At 38.8% G+C, this 18,177-nt stretch overlaps 1 protein-coding gene across 1 annotated transcript in view; it reads right to left on the bottom strand.

Annotated features, from left to right (window-relative positions):
- Positions 1-18,177, bottom strand: part of me1 (malic enzyme 1, NADP(+)-dependent, cytosolic) — a 101,739-nt gene that overhangs the window by 48,707 nt on the left and 34,855 nt on the right. Inside the window, exons 2-3 of the mRNA XM_047358645.1 lie at positions 6,467-6,600; positions 3,684-3,833 (exon numbers count right to left, since the gene is read on the bottom strand). Of these exons, the coding sequence (XP_047214601.1) occupies positions 3,684-3,833; positions 6,467-6,600 (284 nt within the window). The remainder of the gene's footprint in view (positions 1-3,683; positions 3,834-6,466; positions 6,601-18,177) is intronic.

The following is an 18,177-nucleotide window of genomic DNA, read 5'->3' as shown; positions in this document are numbered from 1 at the left end:
CATTACCTTCCTCCCTCTGACCCATCTGAAGATCAGAGAATCAGCCATGTTTTGACACTTAATGGCGCTTGGCCTGTTGGAGTGTTTGGTTTCAGTGCAACACATTAACTGGTAAAGTCATGCAGGACAAGGAAAGACTGCTGCTTTCACATAGAAAGTCTTTCATACTTGAGAGGCTGTGATTAGAGGGCTAATCTGCTCCTATGGTGGTCCGGAGACATGCATGCACATACACAGTCCCTCGCACATTTGGTGATGTCAGTAATCCAGTAAGAGGATTTCTACAGAGATACTTGCAAGTAAAAAGTCAGATAGAAACAGTGAAGGATTTTTTTTTCCCAGAAAACAGAAAACAGCAAACTGAAAGTGTTCAACGAGTCTTAAATGATCTTGGGTGATCATTTTCTGTCAGGTTAGTAAATCATCATCTTTATTGATGAAATTATCATCATCATCAATAAAGATGATGATTTTTCATCAATAAAGATGATGCTTTGGTCATTGCACATGTACCATTCCATCCCTTATAGGCAGCAGTGGGCTGCCATTGTGCAGTGCCTGGGGAGCATTCTGGGGCTAAGGGCCTTGCTCGGTAGTCTGTGGGATACGAACCCAGCCCCTTGTGTCCCCTCCAGCCCCTCCAGAATGCAAACCTCCTGTTCTAACCACTAGGCCACCACTCCACAAATATTGTGGACTGTAATGTGATGTCTTTTGCCCTACTTGCAGCGGTGTCAGCTTTCGCAGCTTATTTAAGGCTACATTAGGGAGTTCTGATAAAACTGTGGACTTAGCCTGAAAGTTTGAACAAGCACACCCTGCGGGTTCCTCCCCCTTGCTCTCTGCTGTGCTACAGCCCTCCCTCCACAGCTCCTCCCCCACAGTGGGGGCCTGAACACGCAGGCTGGTAAGCCAGGCCATCGATGAAGGTGGATAAACAGCTATGGTAGCGCATACATGAGCATGATTGACACCGCCTTGGTTGTTTCTGACTGGGAGCGGTGACTGGGAGCGGTATATTTCAAATGGCAGGAAGACCACTAGGACAAGCCAGAGGAGCTTGATTTTAATCTGTCTCATATCATACTGTCAGGACATAGTGATGCTTTTAACAAAAATGTTAAAAAAAAGGAGAAGATAATTTTTTTGTGAGATAAGTTACCTACTGCTGCTTTAACTTCATATTAGTGTTTTTGTGTTTTTTTAGAGGGAGCGATATAATAATAGTAATAATAATAATAGTTACATTGTTAGTAAAATGTGAGTGTAAAAAACATAACACAAAAAGCCAACAATGAAAATGGCTTTATCATAAAATCTGACAGAAAACATAGAAACGTTTTTCAGAGATTACCATCAAGATAAAATTTTTATAAAAATCCCCTTTTCAGACATCTCTATTTTATTCATAAAATAGAGATGCACCAATGAGAATTTTGTGTCCGATTTACCTCTATGAACAAGATGTAAGAACAGCTATAACTGTTAATACATAACAGGCTATCACCTCAAAAGAGCTGCTCTACCTTCAAGTGATCTGACAGTTAGCCTGATTTATAGCAAACATTTCAACTTAAAGGAGTAGGAAACCATTTAAGTTGTGGAACCAATGGTGTTTTGTTTCTTACCCACAGAAAAGCAGTGGAAGAGACTTGTGACCCAGACTACTGGTTGAGTCCATAAGTGTTATTTGTAGTTCAATTAAACAGGAGGTAGGAAAACCACACAAACAACATCAACGACCTGGGCAGTTACTAAAGCCTTGCCCAGGTCAGTGTTGTACATTACATCCTGTTCCCAATCGTCTTACCTAGTTAAATCAAGGTTAAATAAAGAAATCTAAAACTATTCATTTCTTAGTGTTGTCTAGTTTTATAAACATTTTCAATCACTTAAGGTCTCACTTTGAGGGTTGATGAGGTCCTGAAAATATTAACATCCCACTCTTGTTGATTTGAAGCTTCCAATAGGGTACTGGTCCAACATTTAGGATCAGGCTATCACACTTTGAAATGATCTTGGGAACCTCGCAAAAAAGAAATGATGATAGAAGCTGTGCACTCTGGCAGAAGTACCTTCTCACATACACTACATAACTGCTGAGGCAGAGTGTAAAAACTGACTTTTCCAGCCAGCTGAGTGTGAGAAGAAGGAAAGCAGGCTGGGAATAGTTTCCAGTAAGTACTGAGGGGATGGAGAAATCAGGAGCTGTTGGGTAACACAGTTATGTGTATGGGAAAATTTGGTTTGCCAAGCATAACCGAAAGCTTTTCTAATAAAACTGTTTGGGCATCATTAGGAAAACTATGATTCAACAGCTAATCATAAGCACTAAAGTAGATAGCATAAATGAAACCATCACCAAATAAAGCAATATTATAGCACTACTGCAGAATGGATACACGATTAGAGAGCATCCTCATACATCTACAGCTTCTTGGAACATTTCTATATTCCTAAACCATGCCATATTTCAAAGGAATTTAAAGATTGTTGATTTAATACAATAATTTTCTGGATTAAAGCATAGCTTTAAAAAGTTCAGGTGGAATATATTTATCATCCTTTTAATTCTTTAATACAGCAATAAATGAGCCGCAAGTGAGTACAGGAGACTTCAAAGGGCAATTAACTGGGGTGGTCTTTCTCCTTTGAGTCTTATTAGAGTAAAAACACTTAAAACCACGTGAATCTGGTTAAAGGCAAGGAGCACTTCCAAGTTAAACACGTCGTGGCCCTGAATGCAGCACTGGGAATGGGGGAAATATCAGATTTTGGTAGCTGCTGGATGGGTTGGGGGATGGGTGGTTAACGTCAGGGAAGGACATAGACCAGATGAAGCTATGTGAGGAAAACATGATTCTAGGAATGGTTTTGGCACGTGTCCGCGTGTGTCAAACAGTGTGGCACATTTGAAAGTGTGGGAGGAGAAGACTGGATATATATTTCCAACTTTGACCAAGAATGTACTTTTTATCAAACAAGAGCGGGGTTCCTTGATTTCACTCAGATATTGTTCTCCTCTCGCTTGGAAACTGCCCTGTACCTCACTTTACTTCCAAACTGCATCTCTGCTCTCAGAAACCCTGTCACATTCTTTATAATGAGGTCCTCTTTTTGCACAACAGCATCTTTTGTGATCATGGACCACCTTATAACATCTCTTGGATTGCAGTAAAATAAAAACCTCAGCCACAGATGCTAAACTAACACTAATCCACTGTTTCCTTGTAGGTTTGGTGTTTTAATTATCAGCCGAGCCTCCTGCTGAATACTTGTCTCTAAATATCTTTAAAGATCTCACACAAAACTGTTTAATCCAGCAAGTGAAATGGAAGAAGTATAGCGTAAAACAGAGATATCACAGGGTGCATAGTAATATTTTGCAGTTTTCCAAAGACACATGCAGCTAGCAACTGATAGGACTTTGCAAAACATACTTCACTTTGACAAGACATAAAGTGGCATTTTGATATCACAAGATCTTGTTACACTCTTACAGGACACGTGTGATAATTACAAAACCCTCACCTGCTGCATGGATAGTTCAGAAACCAAGATAAACAAACTAGGAAACATGAAACTGAACCATAAGAAAACAAAATACGACAGTAAACCCAGACATACCCCAACCGACCATCAAATAGTTGAAGATCAATAATACAGCTAGAAATGGGACCTACCTTGGTCTTCGAAAGATGAGGCCATACTGCTGGCAGGCCAGACCCACAGTGGGAGTATAAATGATGGGCATAAACCTCTCCACATCTGACATTATAAGGCGATAGAAGAGCTTCTCGTTGCGGTCCATGAGCCCAATCAGGAACACATATCTGCAAGAGTCAGATGACTGTGATCAGTCAAACTTAACATTCTCAGGATCTTATTGATGATATCTGCTAAACTCAATAACCCTTTTTTTTAACACTCAGACATCTATATGGGTGCAATCAAGACCATGCAACAAAACAGTGTGTGAAAAAAAGTATTGAGTTCGCTAAATTCTGATTTCTGCAGAACGATTATTTGTAAAGACATTTTTGCTTTGGTTCCTAATGACTGAAAAAACACACAAAATGAAAGTCGACTTACAGACAGTTGACACAAGCTCTCTGTTTTAAAGAGTGAGCGGGAAATGAAAGCATGTATATTACCTAAATTAAGCATTGTATGCCAGAAAGAGCTCGATCCCTAATCAGAGAGGTTTCCATTAAGCTATGAGCACAAGGTGCCCGTTATTGAGAGGATAAAAGCCTGCAGCTTTTGTCTGTTTTAGGTTAGGCTCCACCAGCTGCACAACTCAACTCTCCTGTTTCCACCAGAACTGTCCATCGGGAGCTCCACAGGGTCAATATACATGGCCAGGCTGCTATAGCCAAACCTTTGGTCACTCATGCCAATGCCAAACGTCAGTTTCAATGGTGCAAGGAGTGCAAATCTTGGGCTGTGGACAATGTGAAACATGTATCGTTCTCTGATGAGTCCACCTTTACTGTTTTCCCCACATCCGAGAGAGTTACGGTGTGGAGAATCCCCAAAGAAGCGTACCACCCAGACTGTTGCATGCCCAGAGTGAAGAATGGGGGTGGATCAGTGATGGTTTGGGCTGCCATATCATAGCATTCCCTTGGCCCAATACTTGTGCAAGATGGGCGCGTCACTGCCAAGGACTACCGAACCATTCTTGAGGACCATGTGCATCCAATGGTTCAAACATTGTATCCTGAAGGCGGTGCCATGTATCAGGATGACAATGCACCAATGCAGTTGAACATCTCCCATGGCCTGCACAGTCACCAGATCTAAATATTATTGAGCCACTTTGGGGTGTTTTGGAGGAGCGAGTCAGGAAACAATTTCCTCCACCAGCATCACTTAGTGACCTGGCCACTATCCTGCAAGAAGAATGGCTTAAAATCCCTCTGACCACTGTGCAGGACTTGTATATGTCATTCCCAAGACGAATTGACGCTGTATTGTCCGCAAAAGGAGGCCCTACACCATACTAATAAATTATTGTGGTCTAAAACCAGGTTTCAGTTTCAGTTTCATTGTCCAACCCCTGTATTACATGATTTTACTCTTCAACTAGAGGCTTACTTTAAAATGCTATATGAACTATCCTTTGAATAAGTCACCAATCATAGTACCGTCAAACCTCTATTGTGAACATGTTGCTGATGTAGTTATGCATTATGCATTAAATAAAGATAAATACCTAGTTTTCTTCTAGTAATGCTAACTGTAATGAATTGTTATTTGACTGAGCAACAATTACCAAAGTCTTTAAACTTGCAACTGGAACAGTTTTAAGTTGACCATAAAACTTTGAGTTGGGGGTGATAAATAAGAGTCCCAACTTCTCAGAGTAGATGGAATGCAGCCTAAATCGCCACATCAAGTTCTAACACATCACTTGTGCTTGGGGATTTAATAAATGCTGCCGTTACGAATCATTCCTTGAAAATATTAATACACAAACCTCACTGCATTATAAAACAATATAATAAAGACATTTTGGCAGATTTTGGCTTTTTCAAGCATCCTTTTATTTGCACCGATTATATGCACACATCTTTATTGCAGTTTGGAATCCACCTCTCCTGATAATGGTGTGGTCACCCCATCAACCAAGCTCATAGACGTGTGATTGCTGTGCTGCTCTCTTCGATTTGCAACAAAAATGAGGTACGGCTGATGAAAATAGAACTGGAAGCCCTTACTTTGAAAAGTCATCCAAATAAATGACAGCATGTAGCAGTAACTACCAAAGAAGGATTGAGAGTTTGAAAGCAGATTGTCCATAAACAGAGCGAACTTGAGGGATGACAGGCAAAAAGCCTAAAACTGGAACACTCCTAAACCCCTGAGACAGGGACACTGATAAGACATGGGAACCATTGTTTTTAGACGCTGATTGAATGTCTTTCCGATGCTTTAAAATCAGAACATTCCTGTTTATTTCTAGGTTTATGGTAAATCCCATCCCCACCGGAATGCAGTCGTGGGCGAGCAGCTTTTACCACTCCTGATGGAGGGTTGGGTTCTGGAAGAGCCAATTTGTTGATGACTTCAATTGCTCAGAGAGCCCAAACTGAAAGGTTAAGCATTTTGGAACAACTGTTGTGTAACGCTTACAGCTACAAGTGGGTATAAAGCATGCAAGTTGGATTGGAAGCTTTTATTTTATCACCCAGGCCTTTGTAAAAACATAGCAAAGAAGGAGTAAATGAAGGCACAGTAAAAACAGAGATCAGGGACCATGAAGTAAAATTAATGGTATGAGAAGACAGATGCTCTGAGAGGACTGATAGCTAATCTGCCTTCTGTGTTTTGAAAGGCCCCACATAAAGGACCTGTTTGCACAAACAGAGGATCAGATGAGGTTTAACTCTCACAGGATAGCATAGAAAGCCTCTGGAAACACACCATAACATCCTGGCTGGTTTGTGCATAAGTCTCTCACCTGTCCAGGTCATCTCTTTTCATGTCATAGTTTTTTAGGACTCTGAGCAGCTGGACGTCCTGGCTGATGAAGCAAGGAGGCACCAGGCCGTGGATTCCGAGCTGGAGACGCTCCTCCATGGAGAAAGCCATTCCCTGTAAGGACAAATCATCATTATCCTCTGTTACTGCCAAAACTATAGCATGTAGGAATGCGTGAAGATCACCCAAAGACGTTCATTGGTGGGTGGAACAAAAGAGAACAAGCAACTGACTGCTTTTATCTGTTCCGGTGGCGGCGTTCACACGGACACCGTCCAAAAATATTTATACCTCTTGGACTTTTTTTGTTTTTTGTCACATCATAACAAAAAAGCTTCAATGTGTTTTATTAGGGCTTTATGTGATAGGGCAACCCAAAGTAGTGCATAGTTGTGAAGTGGAAGGAAACAATAAGTGATTTTCAAAATTGTTTGCAAATAAAAATCTGCAAAGTGGATTCAGAACCTCCTCTGTAGAACCAATTTTAGCTGCATTTGCAGCTGCAAGTCTTTTTAGCAGAACTTCTCCGCTAGTTTTGCACCTTTTAGGAAGGATTTTTTTTTACCCATTCTTCATTGCAGTATAGCTCAGGCTCAGTCAGACTGGATGAGGGGCACCTGTGAACAGAAACAAACTTGTCGGAGATTTTTCCAGGATTTTTCCAGGATTCAGTTCTGACCAGCTTCCTCATCCCTCCTGAAGAAGTGCATCCACACACAAAGTTGCTGCCACCACTATGCTCTGCAGTAGTGACGGAGTATTCAGAGTAACATGAAGTGCTGGTTTTACTCCACACAGAACATTTGCATGTGGGCCAAATAATTAAATTTGGATCTCATCTAACAAGAGCACCTTCTTCCCACGCATTAGCAGTGTCCCCTACATGACTTTAGGTAAACTTCAAGCAGGACTTCTTAGGTCTTTCTTTCAACAATGGCTTTCTTCCTACCAATCTTGTAGAAGAACAAGATATGTGGATTGTTTGAATAATACCTGTCTTGTTAACAAACTCTTCCACCTGAGCTATGGATCTCTGCTGCTCCTCCAGAGGTAGAATGGGCCTCTTCTGGGTAATAGCTGGTAGGTTTAGTTGTACAGCCATGTATTTTTAGGTATGCACTTGTGCCATACTGAATATACTGAAAAGGAATGAAAACATAGAGGTATCATGCAGGTTTGTATTCATGAAAGAAATAAGAACCACAAATCTTTTTTCTCAGTTCAAAATGAATTCTGGACATATTTAGAAGGGTATGAAAACTTTTTGTATATCAGTTGAAAAGCAGGTAGGGAAATTCCCGTGCCGACTGCTGCAAGGCAAAGCGAGTAGCAAAATAATGAATGCTACATTATATCAAAGCAAGAGTTAAACTTACTTAACAGGCGGGGTGAGAAAGAACTGACTAAACAGTCTTACAAGACAGGATGTTTATTCTCTGGTATATAATTTAGGCCAAGTAAGATGAACAGCCAGAGTCAGATTAATTCAACAGCTACAGGAAGGTAGGTTAAATAGTGGTTCAGCAGATGTATTGTGTTCCATGAAAATCATGTGTTGCTTCAGTGTTTGACATGTAGTGCATACAAGTTTCTACAGTTTGGCATGCTTCTGATTATTCTTAAGAGATTTAGCTCCTTTATGTTTTCAGTCTACAAAAATCTGTACTTTTACAAAGTAAAAACAAAGTGCTATATTTATTTTTCAATTATACAAAGAATCAAAACATGACAGATCTTTACAAAAAGTTTAACGCTTACCAAGTTGGAAACTGGAGCCTTAATTCACATTTTAGGACTTTCCTGAGAAGCTTGGTGGATTTTGCTACTTTAATAAATAAGATAAATGACACACGGAAGGCATTGCTGTGAAAGAAAGGAAACTTTTAAAAAGGAAGAAGCGAGAGAATATTAAAGAGCGACAATGGCCACAAACATGCAGAAATCTATAAATATAACTCTGATGGAGACTGTAGCTATAATATAAAAGTGAAACTAAACACTATTTTGATTGTAAAATGATTAATAGGTAAGGTATTGCTGTGTATAGCAGATATAGTGCTGATTCCAGTTCTATTTTCAACTAAATAAAAAAAAGAATAGCTGTGGAAGAAAGTCATTGGCATCTATCAGTCTGGAAATGGTTACAAAGCCATTTTTAAGGCTCCGGGACTCCAGAGAACCACAGGTAGAGTCTTTATTCATAAATGGAACAAACATGAAACAGTGGTAATCCTTCCCAGGACCTCACATGCCTCAGTCAAAGTTCATATTTCAACAATAAAGAAGAGAATGGGCAAAAGTGGCATCAACAGGAGAGTTCCGAGGCCAAAACCACTGCTGGCAAAAATGAAAGCAAAGGCCCATCACACATTTAGATAAAAAAAACTTGATGAACCCCCAAGACTTTTAGGAAAATATTCTATTTACACATCTAGGGTGTTTCCTGTTACATAGGTCATAAAAAAAGCAAACATGGTGGAGGTAGTGTGATGGCCTGGGGCTGCTCATCTTCTTCTGGATCTGTATGATTTGCTGTAAATGAGGCAATCATGAGTTCTGCTACTTAACAGAAACCCTGAACAAAAACGTCCAACCATCAGTTGGACAGTTTGTGAATTTAAGCTCAACTGTTCTTGCAGCAGGACAATAATTCGAAGTACACCAGCAAGTCCACATAAAAATGGCTAAAAAAAACAAAATTAAGGTTTTCGGAGTAGCCTAATCAAAGTCTGGACATAAATCTGATTAAGATGCTGTGGAATGACCTTAAATAGGCTGTTCATGCTCAAAAACACTCCAGTGTAGCTAAATGTTATCAATTCTGCAAAGAAGAGTGGGCTGAAATACCTCCATAGTGACGTAAAAGACTATCGGCCAATTATTGCAGGTAGACTAATTACTACTTGTGCCACCCTTGGTTGGCCAGGTTGGTTTGAAAAGCTTTTTTTTTCCTTTTTCCATTTACTCAAGGTTATCTTTGTCTGATTTTAAAATGTGCTAAAGTATTAGAGACATTTAACTGTGACAAAAAAACAAAATCAAAAGAAGTTTGTAGAAAACTAAAAACTTTTTTAAAGGGCTGTAAAACAAAATGAAGCTAAAAAAAACAGAGATAACTAAAAATACAAAACATTTGATCACTCCCATCAAAAGATACATGCACAATACTTACTGTTTAGCTTTAATAAGTGAAAAAAACACATATTCAACAGAACACGGAAAATGTGTTCTGGAAAGTTGTGGTATGCACTGTTTGATTACCGCAGTGATACGGAATTCAGATATATAAACACAATGAGCAGAAGCATTCACTTGTCTTTTTTTACTGAACTCCTGACAACCCTGACATATTGTTGACATTTCACTGACTTATAGTAGAGCTGTCCACATTGATTTGAACCCATTCTTTTTAATACTGACTACTTTTGTAGTTTTTGAAGTTATAAAGCCTATTCTGCTCTACAGTTTAAGCTGTAAACACACAAATTCTCAAAAAGAAGCTAGTTCTTCAAGGTTCTAACAGGCCAGCAAAATGAAAGAAAGTAACTGTCTCATAGCCTGAGAGGATATTTACTCTTCAAGGAGCTCTGTTGTAGCCTTGTGTTCAAAGGGCTTGTTGCTTGCTTACAATCTGGTCTAGTCTCTACTTTCAGAATCACAGATTCTTAAACAAACTACACACACACGACGTAAACTAATGCTCAATGACCTTCAACAGCTTTTTTTCTTGCTCACCTTTGACACTTGACCAGAAATGCTAAAGAAACTACCTGCTGTGTCATAGTTGTAACTTTAAGGTGGTCTGAACATGAATACGTTGTTATTTTAATCCTTCTACTCTAGCTTTGCCTATATGCTTAATGCTGTTGTCCTGGTGGAAGGTGGACCTCCAACACAGTCTCAAGTATTTTTCAGCCTCTATTTTCTCCCAGAATAGCCTCGTATTTAACTTCACCACAAAGTTTCACAGTGGGAATGATGAAAAACTTAAATTCTTCATCTAACCAGAGTTGTGTCCCCTACACGGCTACCTGTTCTCTAACAAACCTCTGAGGCATTCACAGAAGAGCTGCATTTATACTGAGATTAAAATCATAAACAGGTAGACTTTGTTTACTTATTAGGTGACTTCTGAGGGCAATTGGTTGTTTGATTTTATTTAGAGGTGTCGGAGTGAGGAGGGCTGAAAAGAAATGCACATCACAATTTAAAACTTTAAAAGCTTGCATCATGTATCTTTTTCCTTCCACTTCACATTTGTGCACTATTTTGTGTTGTTGTATCATGTAAAATCAGAAAAAATATGTATTGTTTGTGGTTATATTGACAGAATATGGCAGAATGTTAAAATGTTTGACAGGAATGAGGCACAGTACCCACCAGGATCTAAATACCAAAAAAAGTAGGAAATTAGGCACTTACAAGCTCTCCTCCATGAATAATAAATTTTAAACTGCTATGTTTACAGTTTTTCAAAGCCGCTAGCACTTTTGGCATGTCTGGTTATGTTAAAACATTTCTGAGAATTAAAAAAATATATAGATCAAATGATGTAATACCTAAGAGATGTAGAAAAGCATTTATCGTTAAATAAGTTAAATAAAGCTGGCCAATTCTATAGCAGAGAGCAAATACGGTATTCTTCTTCTCAAATCGTATCAGGCTAATTTAAAAAAAGCTACAAAGTTATTGATTTAAGAATTAATCCAAATGGTTCTTGAGAGTAAAACACAGATGCAAAAACACAATAGCAAGCAATTTCCCTTTGGCAGCACATCTGAAACAATTGGATCATGTGCTTTTACTGCAGAACATACTAACAGGAATAATTGTATATAATTACACAAACCAACACTGTGTAAATGTCAGTTACCAAACCAGTGTTAGTACTTTAGCTGACAGCACTGAATCTATAGCTGACTAAAAAAAAAACAAACAGCATTTGTTTGAGAAAATGAAATACACGTCTAGATCTGTGTGTTACATGAGGCGCTATGCAGTCTGTACTTAAGGGATCTCAAATAGACAGAGGCAGCTCTGAATTACAACCTTCTTCAATTATCAAAAAACATTTCCTATTTTCCAGAGCCATCTGTTCACATTAGACTCGTGCGTGTGGAACAGCAGCTGGTTCGCCACTGCTCTGGGCTTTAAATAAATAAGTCAAGCTGGGTTTAACATGGACATCTAAAAGAGTCTTTCCTCAGCCAGCAGCGGTCTTTCATTATTTGAGATATATTCAAATCCATCCTTACAGTAGGCTTCGTAGGTTTATAACACAAAGTACAGCTGCTTATAGCCACGGGAACAAAAAAGAAACACATGAACCAGGAACTTTTCAAAGACAGAAATACACCTTATTTGTGCAGACATAAACTTCCTTTGAGAATACCCTCACTGAACATAACGGATTTGCACTCAAGCACAAATGTAATAAGTGTAAACAATTCTATCTTTACATTTCATTTTCTTCTGAGCTTTTACTGTTCTCAGGCCATTTGGACTTGGGATTTTAAGATGGTGTGGATTTCAGCAAAGGTTGCAGATATTTGGGGATCAGTTCAAAAACATCAAATGACTCAATGAAAATCCCTAAATGTGTGAGAATTTGTGTAGTTTGAAGCTTTGTTTGGACAGAAAAAAGGATCTTCCCAGAGAGAATTCAAGTTTATGGAAGAGTGACATAGTTCAGTTGCACAATTTCAGTTCAGTTAAAAGAGTCTGGTTTCTTTCAGACTGCTAAAAAACCTAATCTAATGCTTCTTCTGTCTAAAGATGATTAACATTGGTATGTACTACACAATCACATTTAAATTAAATATATTAATCTAACACATTTGCTTTAGATTTGCTATTTAGAACACTTTAACAAGGTATTTTGGAGCATCCTTGACCACCGTTAAGGATGCACCCTTAACTTCAACATTTTAGAAATACAGTATGTTATATAAAGGCGAGACTTAATGCCACAGAATGCAACAATGTTGACCTAAGTAGACCTGACTTAACTAATAGATTTATAGGCTATATACAGAAAATGTGTGCGAATGCAAAAAAGACATTTATTATATCAATACCTCTTTAGGCTGCATTGCACCCTGCTTATCTTATATGTTGGTGCATAGAAAACTACAATGTGGCAAAGTATGTGTCCCACTTATCAGGCACCTCCATTTTCTATTTGGTGTGTTTATTAGGATGAAGGGTGTAAGATGTACAGAAAATTAAGATCAGTTTGCTGTGACTTCACCATCTGTGCTTTTTTGCTATGACATAATCACTATCTAACCAAGAAAACCCCAATGTTCTCTACAAAGTCTACCGTATGTTCCCCGAGAATGTCAAATAAACAATAGCTGAGTAATCAGAAAATAGGTCCAACTCCCCTGCCATGTCAGCTACTTAAGCACTCATCATCCCGAGGGGTGTAAATGTTCATCGGTGCAGACAGAGCGTCTGCATGAATGTAACAAGTTCTGATTTGTTATACACAAGGTAAAAGATTTTAGTCCATCCATAAATTCAAGAAGGATGCAAGCACAAAGAAAGCAAATAAGGGGAAAAAAACTATCCCCAGATTTAGTTGATCTAATAATCTCACCATTCAACTTTTTCTTCTATATAAAGTAGCACATAATTATGAAGTGGAGGGAAATAATCAATGGTTTTCCAAGGTAAAGCACCTTTCGCTACAATTACAGCTCCAAATCTATGTCCCAACAGGCTTTACACAACATGAGACATTTTTGGACATTCTTCTCCACAACATATCTCAAGCTCAAGCTCAGTCGGGTTGGATGGAAAGTTTCTGTGAAGAGCCATTATCAAGTCTTCCTACATATTCCCAATTAGGGTCAAACAAATTGGGCCATTCCAACCCACTGGTTGGTTTATTAGCACTGAGCATTTCCCTGTCCCTGCTGAATAAAATAATCCCCGCAGTATGATACAGCCACGACATGTGGGGATGAAATGTTCAGGGTGATGTGCTCTGTTAGTTTATTGACACACATGGTGCTTGCATGATCTATACACTTCCATATTTAGAATCTACAATTATCTGTCAATCGTCCATACATACATACATACATACATGAAAATGCAATTTTTGAAGTCATATTGGTTTTTTTGTTATGTATTTTTACAAATAACTCCAGTTTTCCACTTCTCACATGCAAAAAAGTCATAACAGCAGTTTTTCTCTCTGTTATGGAGTTATTTATGGTCCAGCAGCACACTCCTCCCTCACTCCTCTTGATGCTGTTCATCATTCTGCTTCAAGATTTATTAGTGGAGACAGCTATGCAACACATCCCTGTGTACTTAATCAAAACATGGGGCTTCCCTGCTCTGTTTGTAAAAAGAGATCTGCCCTTTTTTAAATTGACTACAAGACTCACACACTAGAATAGCTACATCTGTGCGTAAAAGATCTGCTTGAAATAGTTAGTATTTGACCCGTTTACAATCATGGCTCACCTTACCTGTTACAAAGATTTGTGAAGAGCAGCGAAGCTCTGCCTTAGGTTATCACACATCTCATATCTGGAATATGCTGCAATGAAAGCTTTAAACTGGCATGATTGACTCCACTGTCTTACATTCAGTTTTTAATTGGTCATCTTGTTGATTTAAAGTGTCTTTGCCATGATTTTGTATTAACCCAATGATTATATTGTATTCTATTGCAATGGATGTTTCTTGGCACAAACGAAATATAGAGGTACTCTCTCAACAGGCCAGGATATTTTTTTTTCTTATTTCAGCTCACTTACGATAAAGGACAGATTTGTGGAGTGCATTTCTGCAGCTCTTCCATAGATGCCATTGACCTCTACCATGGGTCAGTTTAGATGGATGCCCATGTTTTGGTGTGTTTGCAGTTTTGCCACACTCTTTACATTCAACAGAAATTTTCAAAGCATAGAATATTGTTTTATAGCCTAACACTGTTTTAAACTGCTGTTTTTTATTTTTAGATTTTGTTTTGGGGTATTCTAGCCAAGGAGTCTGAATAAAAGTGAATGTACAAATATGGATACAAGGTACTGTGTGTCACACACCGTTAATGAGAAAGTAGCTATTAAAGTGAACTTTGCCTTATTAAAAGTAATTACCAACACAGCTGTTAGTATTCCACACTAAGAGGAAACCACCCAAAGTGTCTGGCCAAAATGATAAATTGTTGTCAAACAAAGTTCATAGCATTTGGGCATTCACACAAGGAAATGGTAGGCTTTTTCATTGAAGATAAAAACACAAGACCAGGCACTATTTATGAAAAGGACAGGGCTTGGTGTTGTCTCTTGGACTTTTGGGTTAAATTTTTGCCTAACAAAGTTCTTGTAGCTAGCATGTAAAAAGACATCTTAAAGTTATTTGGTTTCTTTAATATGTCTGTTTATCTTTCAGTCAGAAACTGGTATGTTGCTCCATGTGAAAAACTTAGAAGGATGTCGTCGTCCTCCCCCCCCATCCCCAGAGCCTCGTTGTCTGAACACAGGTTTCTAACTGCAGTGCAGCTTGCTCTCTCTCACATTGGGACTTCTAAACTGGGCTGGGTGGAAGAAACTCTAGAAAGCTTCCACATGGCCCTGGCCACATCTGAAGTGCCCGCACATCGTGCCAACACTTGTGATGCCCGCAGCTCCGTGCCCCAGAAGCCGAAGTCACAACTGAACCTGTAATCCAACCCCGTGGGCAGTGCCAGCTCTAAACCTCGGGCTGCTGCCATGCCCACCCCAAAACCGTTCAGAGGGGAGAGGAAACAGCCAATTAGTTTCCCGGATCGCTAAACAAGACAGATGAAAGTGCAGGCTCTCTGAAACTGATAAAAGGCCTTTCTGTCCTTCCCAGGGAGTTCAAAGGGTGGGTTTCAGTTAACTTTTCAGTGCAAAGATTTAGAAACTCAAATATTCTGCTGCCTTAGCCTTTTAATTTCCCCCGCCAACCACAACCGCACAGTGCTCCATCTAACAGCAACCTTGTTAGTAGACTGACAGTCAGGACACTCCCTTCTTTACTGAAATTCCTTAATGCCACCAGAGGAGAGAGCCTCTTATCGCTGTAAAAACACAGCTCTAAAATCTTCTCCCACACTGCACTCCCATGGTATGGCGTCTCATTTTTCCCTTTCTGTGTGAAAAGTATGAAGTAAGTCCGATGGAATTTACAAAATTATGGAGTGACGGATTACAAACATGGGATGTAAAATTGTAAAGTGTTACACTGAACTAAGACATTGCTTTTAGCAGGCATGTAGTTTAACATTCATGTGATAGGTGAAAATAGACTTCCAAAGACTAGCTGTTTATGTGTCTGAGATCTCAAGTATGACAGACCCAACATCTTCAAAGCTTACCATGGTAAACAGTGTAGTAATCATGCTCCTGCGCCTTGCAGTAATCATGCTCATGTATATTATTGGGATTTTATGTAATAGATCAACAACAAGTAGCACCTAATTATGAAGTGCTAATACAAGCATACATTTATTTTACAAATAAAAGCTAAAAAGTGTGGAATGCTTTGTCATTAGTCCACTTTATTGGGAAATCCCTAAAAATTACAGTGCAACCAACCGCCTTCAGTAGCCACATAAATAGCCACGTAAATAGGGTCCATCTGTATAAATATGGGTATTCTTTGAAGGCATCGGAGGTGTGTTCAAGAACATCATTGATTAGCAACATTGGCTGCTCAAGTAGGAGAATCTGTTGACAGGTTAGCCTTTATGTATGTGAGCCAAATAGAAAGTCATTGCTGAAAGAAAGCCAGAGGAAGTCATGTTTTTAGTTAGTCACAAGCCAAGTAGAGGATGCAGCAAACGTGGAAGAATGTTCTCTGGTCAAATGAGACCTAAGGTAAATGTTTTGTTCTGTATGTTAAAGTAACCCTGCATATAAACCTAAACACACCATGTGTGAGTAACATCTAATATTTTGATGATACCAACCCTAAAAAAGTTTGACGAACATACTTTATTATACAGCCCTTTCCCGAGAAGTCTTTGAAATGCTTGGGGAAAAAAAATTTTGTTTTTGTTTTTACCTTTAAAAATGTAAAACGCTGCCATTTCCCATAATACACTTACCATTCTGTAACAATAAAAATATTTCCTAATCATTTTAAATGCTGCCTTTTGTTGACTTTGTCATCCCAAAAATGCTTATGTCTGTAAATACTAGACATTGATCAGTCCAAGCAAAACTTGCTCAGCTACAAAAAACACTGCAGGGCACTGTCACCGAAACAACAGCCGACTAAAATACGTTTCTTGCACAAATGAGTAAAAACAGTCCTACGTTGTCTGCAAAGGATCACCCTTGTTGATTATCCCTGATCCTAACCTAACTTTGCCTTCACTAGAGTTGTCCCTTTTTTTATTGCTTTGTCAGTATGACCATGTTTTTATTTTCTCTGCTTTGGATTTGTTTGCATTATATGTGGCAGCTGCTTCACCCTTTAACAAATCTGTTGTGTGTTAAAATCTGGCTTAAATTTGCTGCACATTTTTCATAGGATGAGCAGGGACACATCAAACGGAACAATAAAGCAGACAGTTCTCTTCCCCGAACGGTTTTGGTTTTCTCTTGCTGCAACAAAATTAAGGCTTGTGGTTTCACTATGAGACTAAATATCAGTGGTCGACGTGACTAATTTTCTCAGTCTGCTGACACAGTAAAAAAAACGTCAACCAAAGCCTAAATACTTGATCTTGCAAAATTTTAGAGAACACATCAGCATTATGTAATTCTGCCCAAAGTTACGCCTGATTTAGCTTTTAGGTTTGCCAGATAAGAGATGCAGACATATAGTTTCTTATTCTCCAAAACCAAAGAATTATTTATTTACTCCTAGAGAAGTTACCTGTTCTGAAAGTGAGGCTTATGTGACCAAAAACTACTTTTTTCCATTGGTTCTCACTCTTAGCTGCAGTTTCAGAACAGACATTGAGACAAAGACTTGCATGTTGCCGACAAGGAGAGAGGGCTAAAGTGCTTGGCACTGAGATGTGGCCTGGCAGAGATGTGTGTGGCCAGCCAGCACTCCTCTATTTAAAAATTAGTGGGAGAAAAAACACTTTCACTTCAAAAGCAGGGTTCTACACAATATGAGTTATTGTAGAGCATGTCTCACCTGAAACAGTGATATATGATGATAGTTATCTGAACACTGTATTTCATTAAAAAGTCACAAAAGTATAGAAGTTTGGGTAAGCACTTCTACAAATGTGTTCAAAATGACTCAAAAAGTTTATTTACATCTTATCTAGTACTATGTTATTCAAAGAATACACTGTTTTGGACAAATGATGTTCTAGATGAACAGGGGATCTATTAGACCATTAACTGCATGCAGTCTGATACTGAAAACGCATTCTGATTTTCTGTTTAGGGCTAAATGGACTTACTACAATTGTCAATTCAACTTTCAGTTCAGTTTATTTATATATCACTAATTCCCAGCACATGCTGTCTCAAGAAACCTTAATCAAAAAAATCTGTAGGGCAGGTGGTACATGCACCATGCATGTGAAGCATGTGGTACACCAAGCACCCTGCATGGTGTGTATGTGTGTGTGTGTGTGTGTGTTCTTGTACTTGTTGCTGAGTGACAACCATTTTTCGTATTTTTATCGCAAAGTGAGGACATTTTGACAAAGTGAGGACATTTTCCTGGTCCTCACTT

Source organism: Girardinichthys multiradiatus, chromosome 3 (genome assembly GCF_021462225.1).
Source record: "Girardinichthys multiradiatus isolate DD_20200921_A chromosome 3, DD_fGirMul_XY1, whole genome shotgun sequence".
NCBI classification, from domain to species: Eukaryota; Metazoa; Chordata; class Actinopteri; order Cyprinodontiformes; family Goodeidae; genus Girardinichthys; species Girardinichthys multiradiatus.
This window is presented reverse-complemented; position numbering and strand designations above follow the sequence as displayed.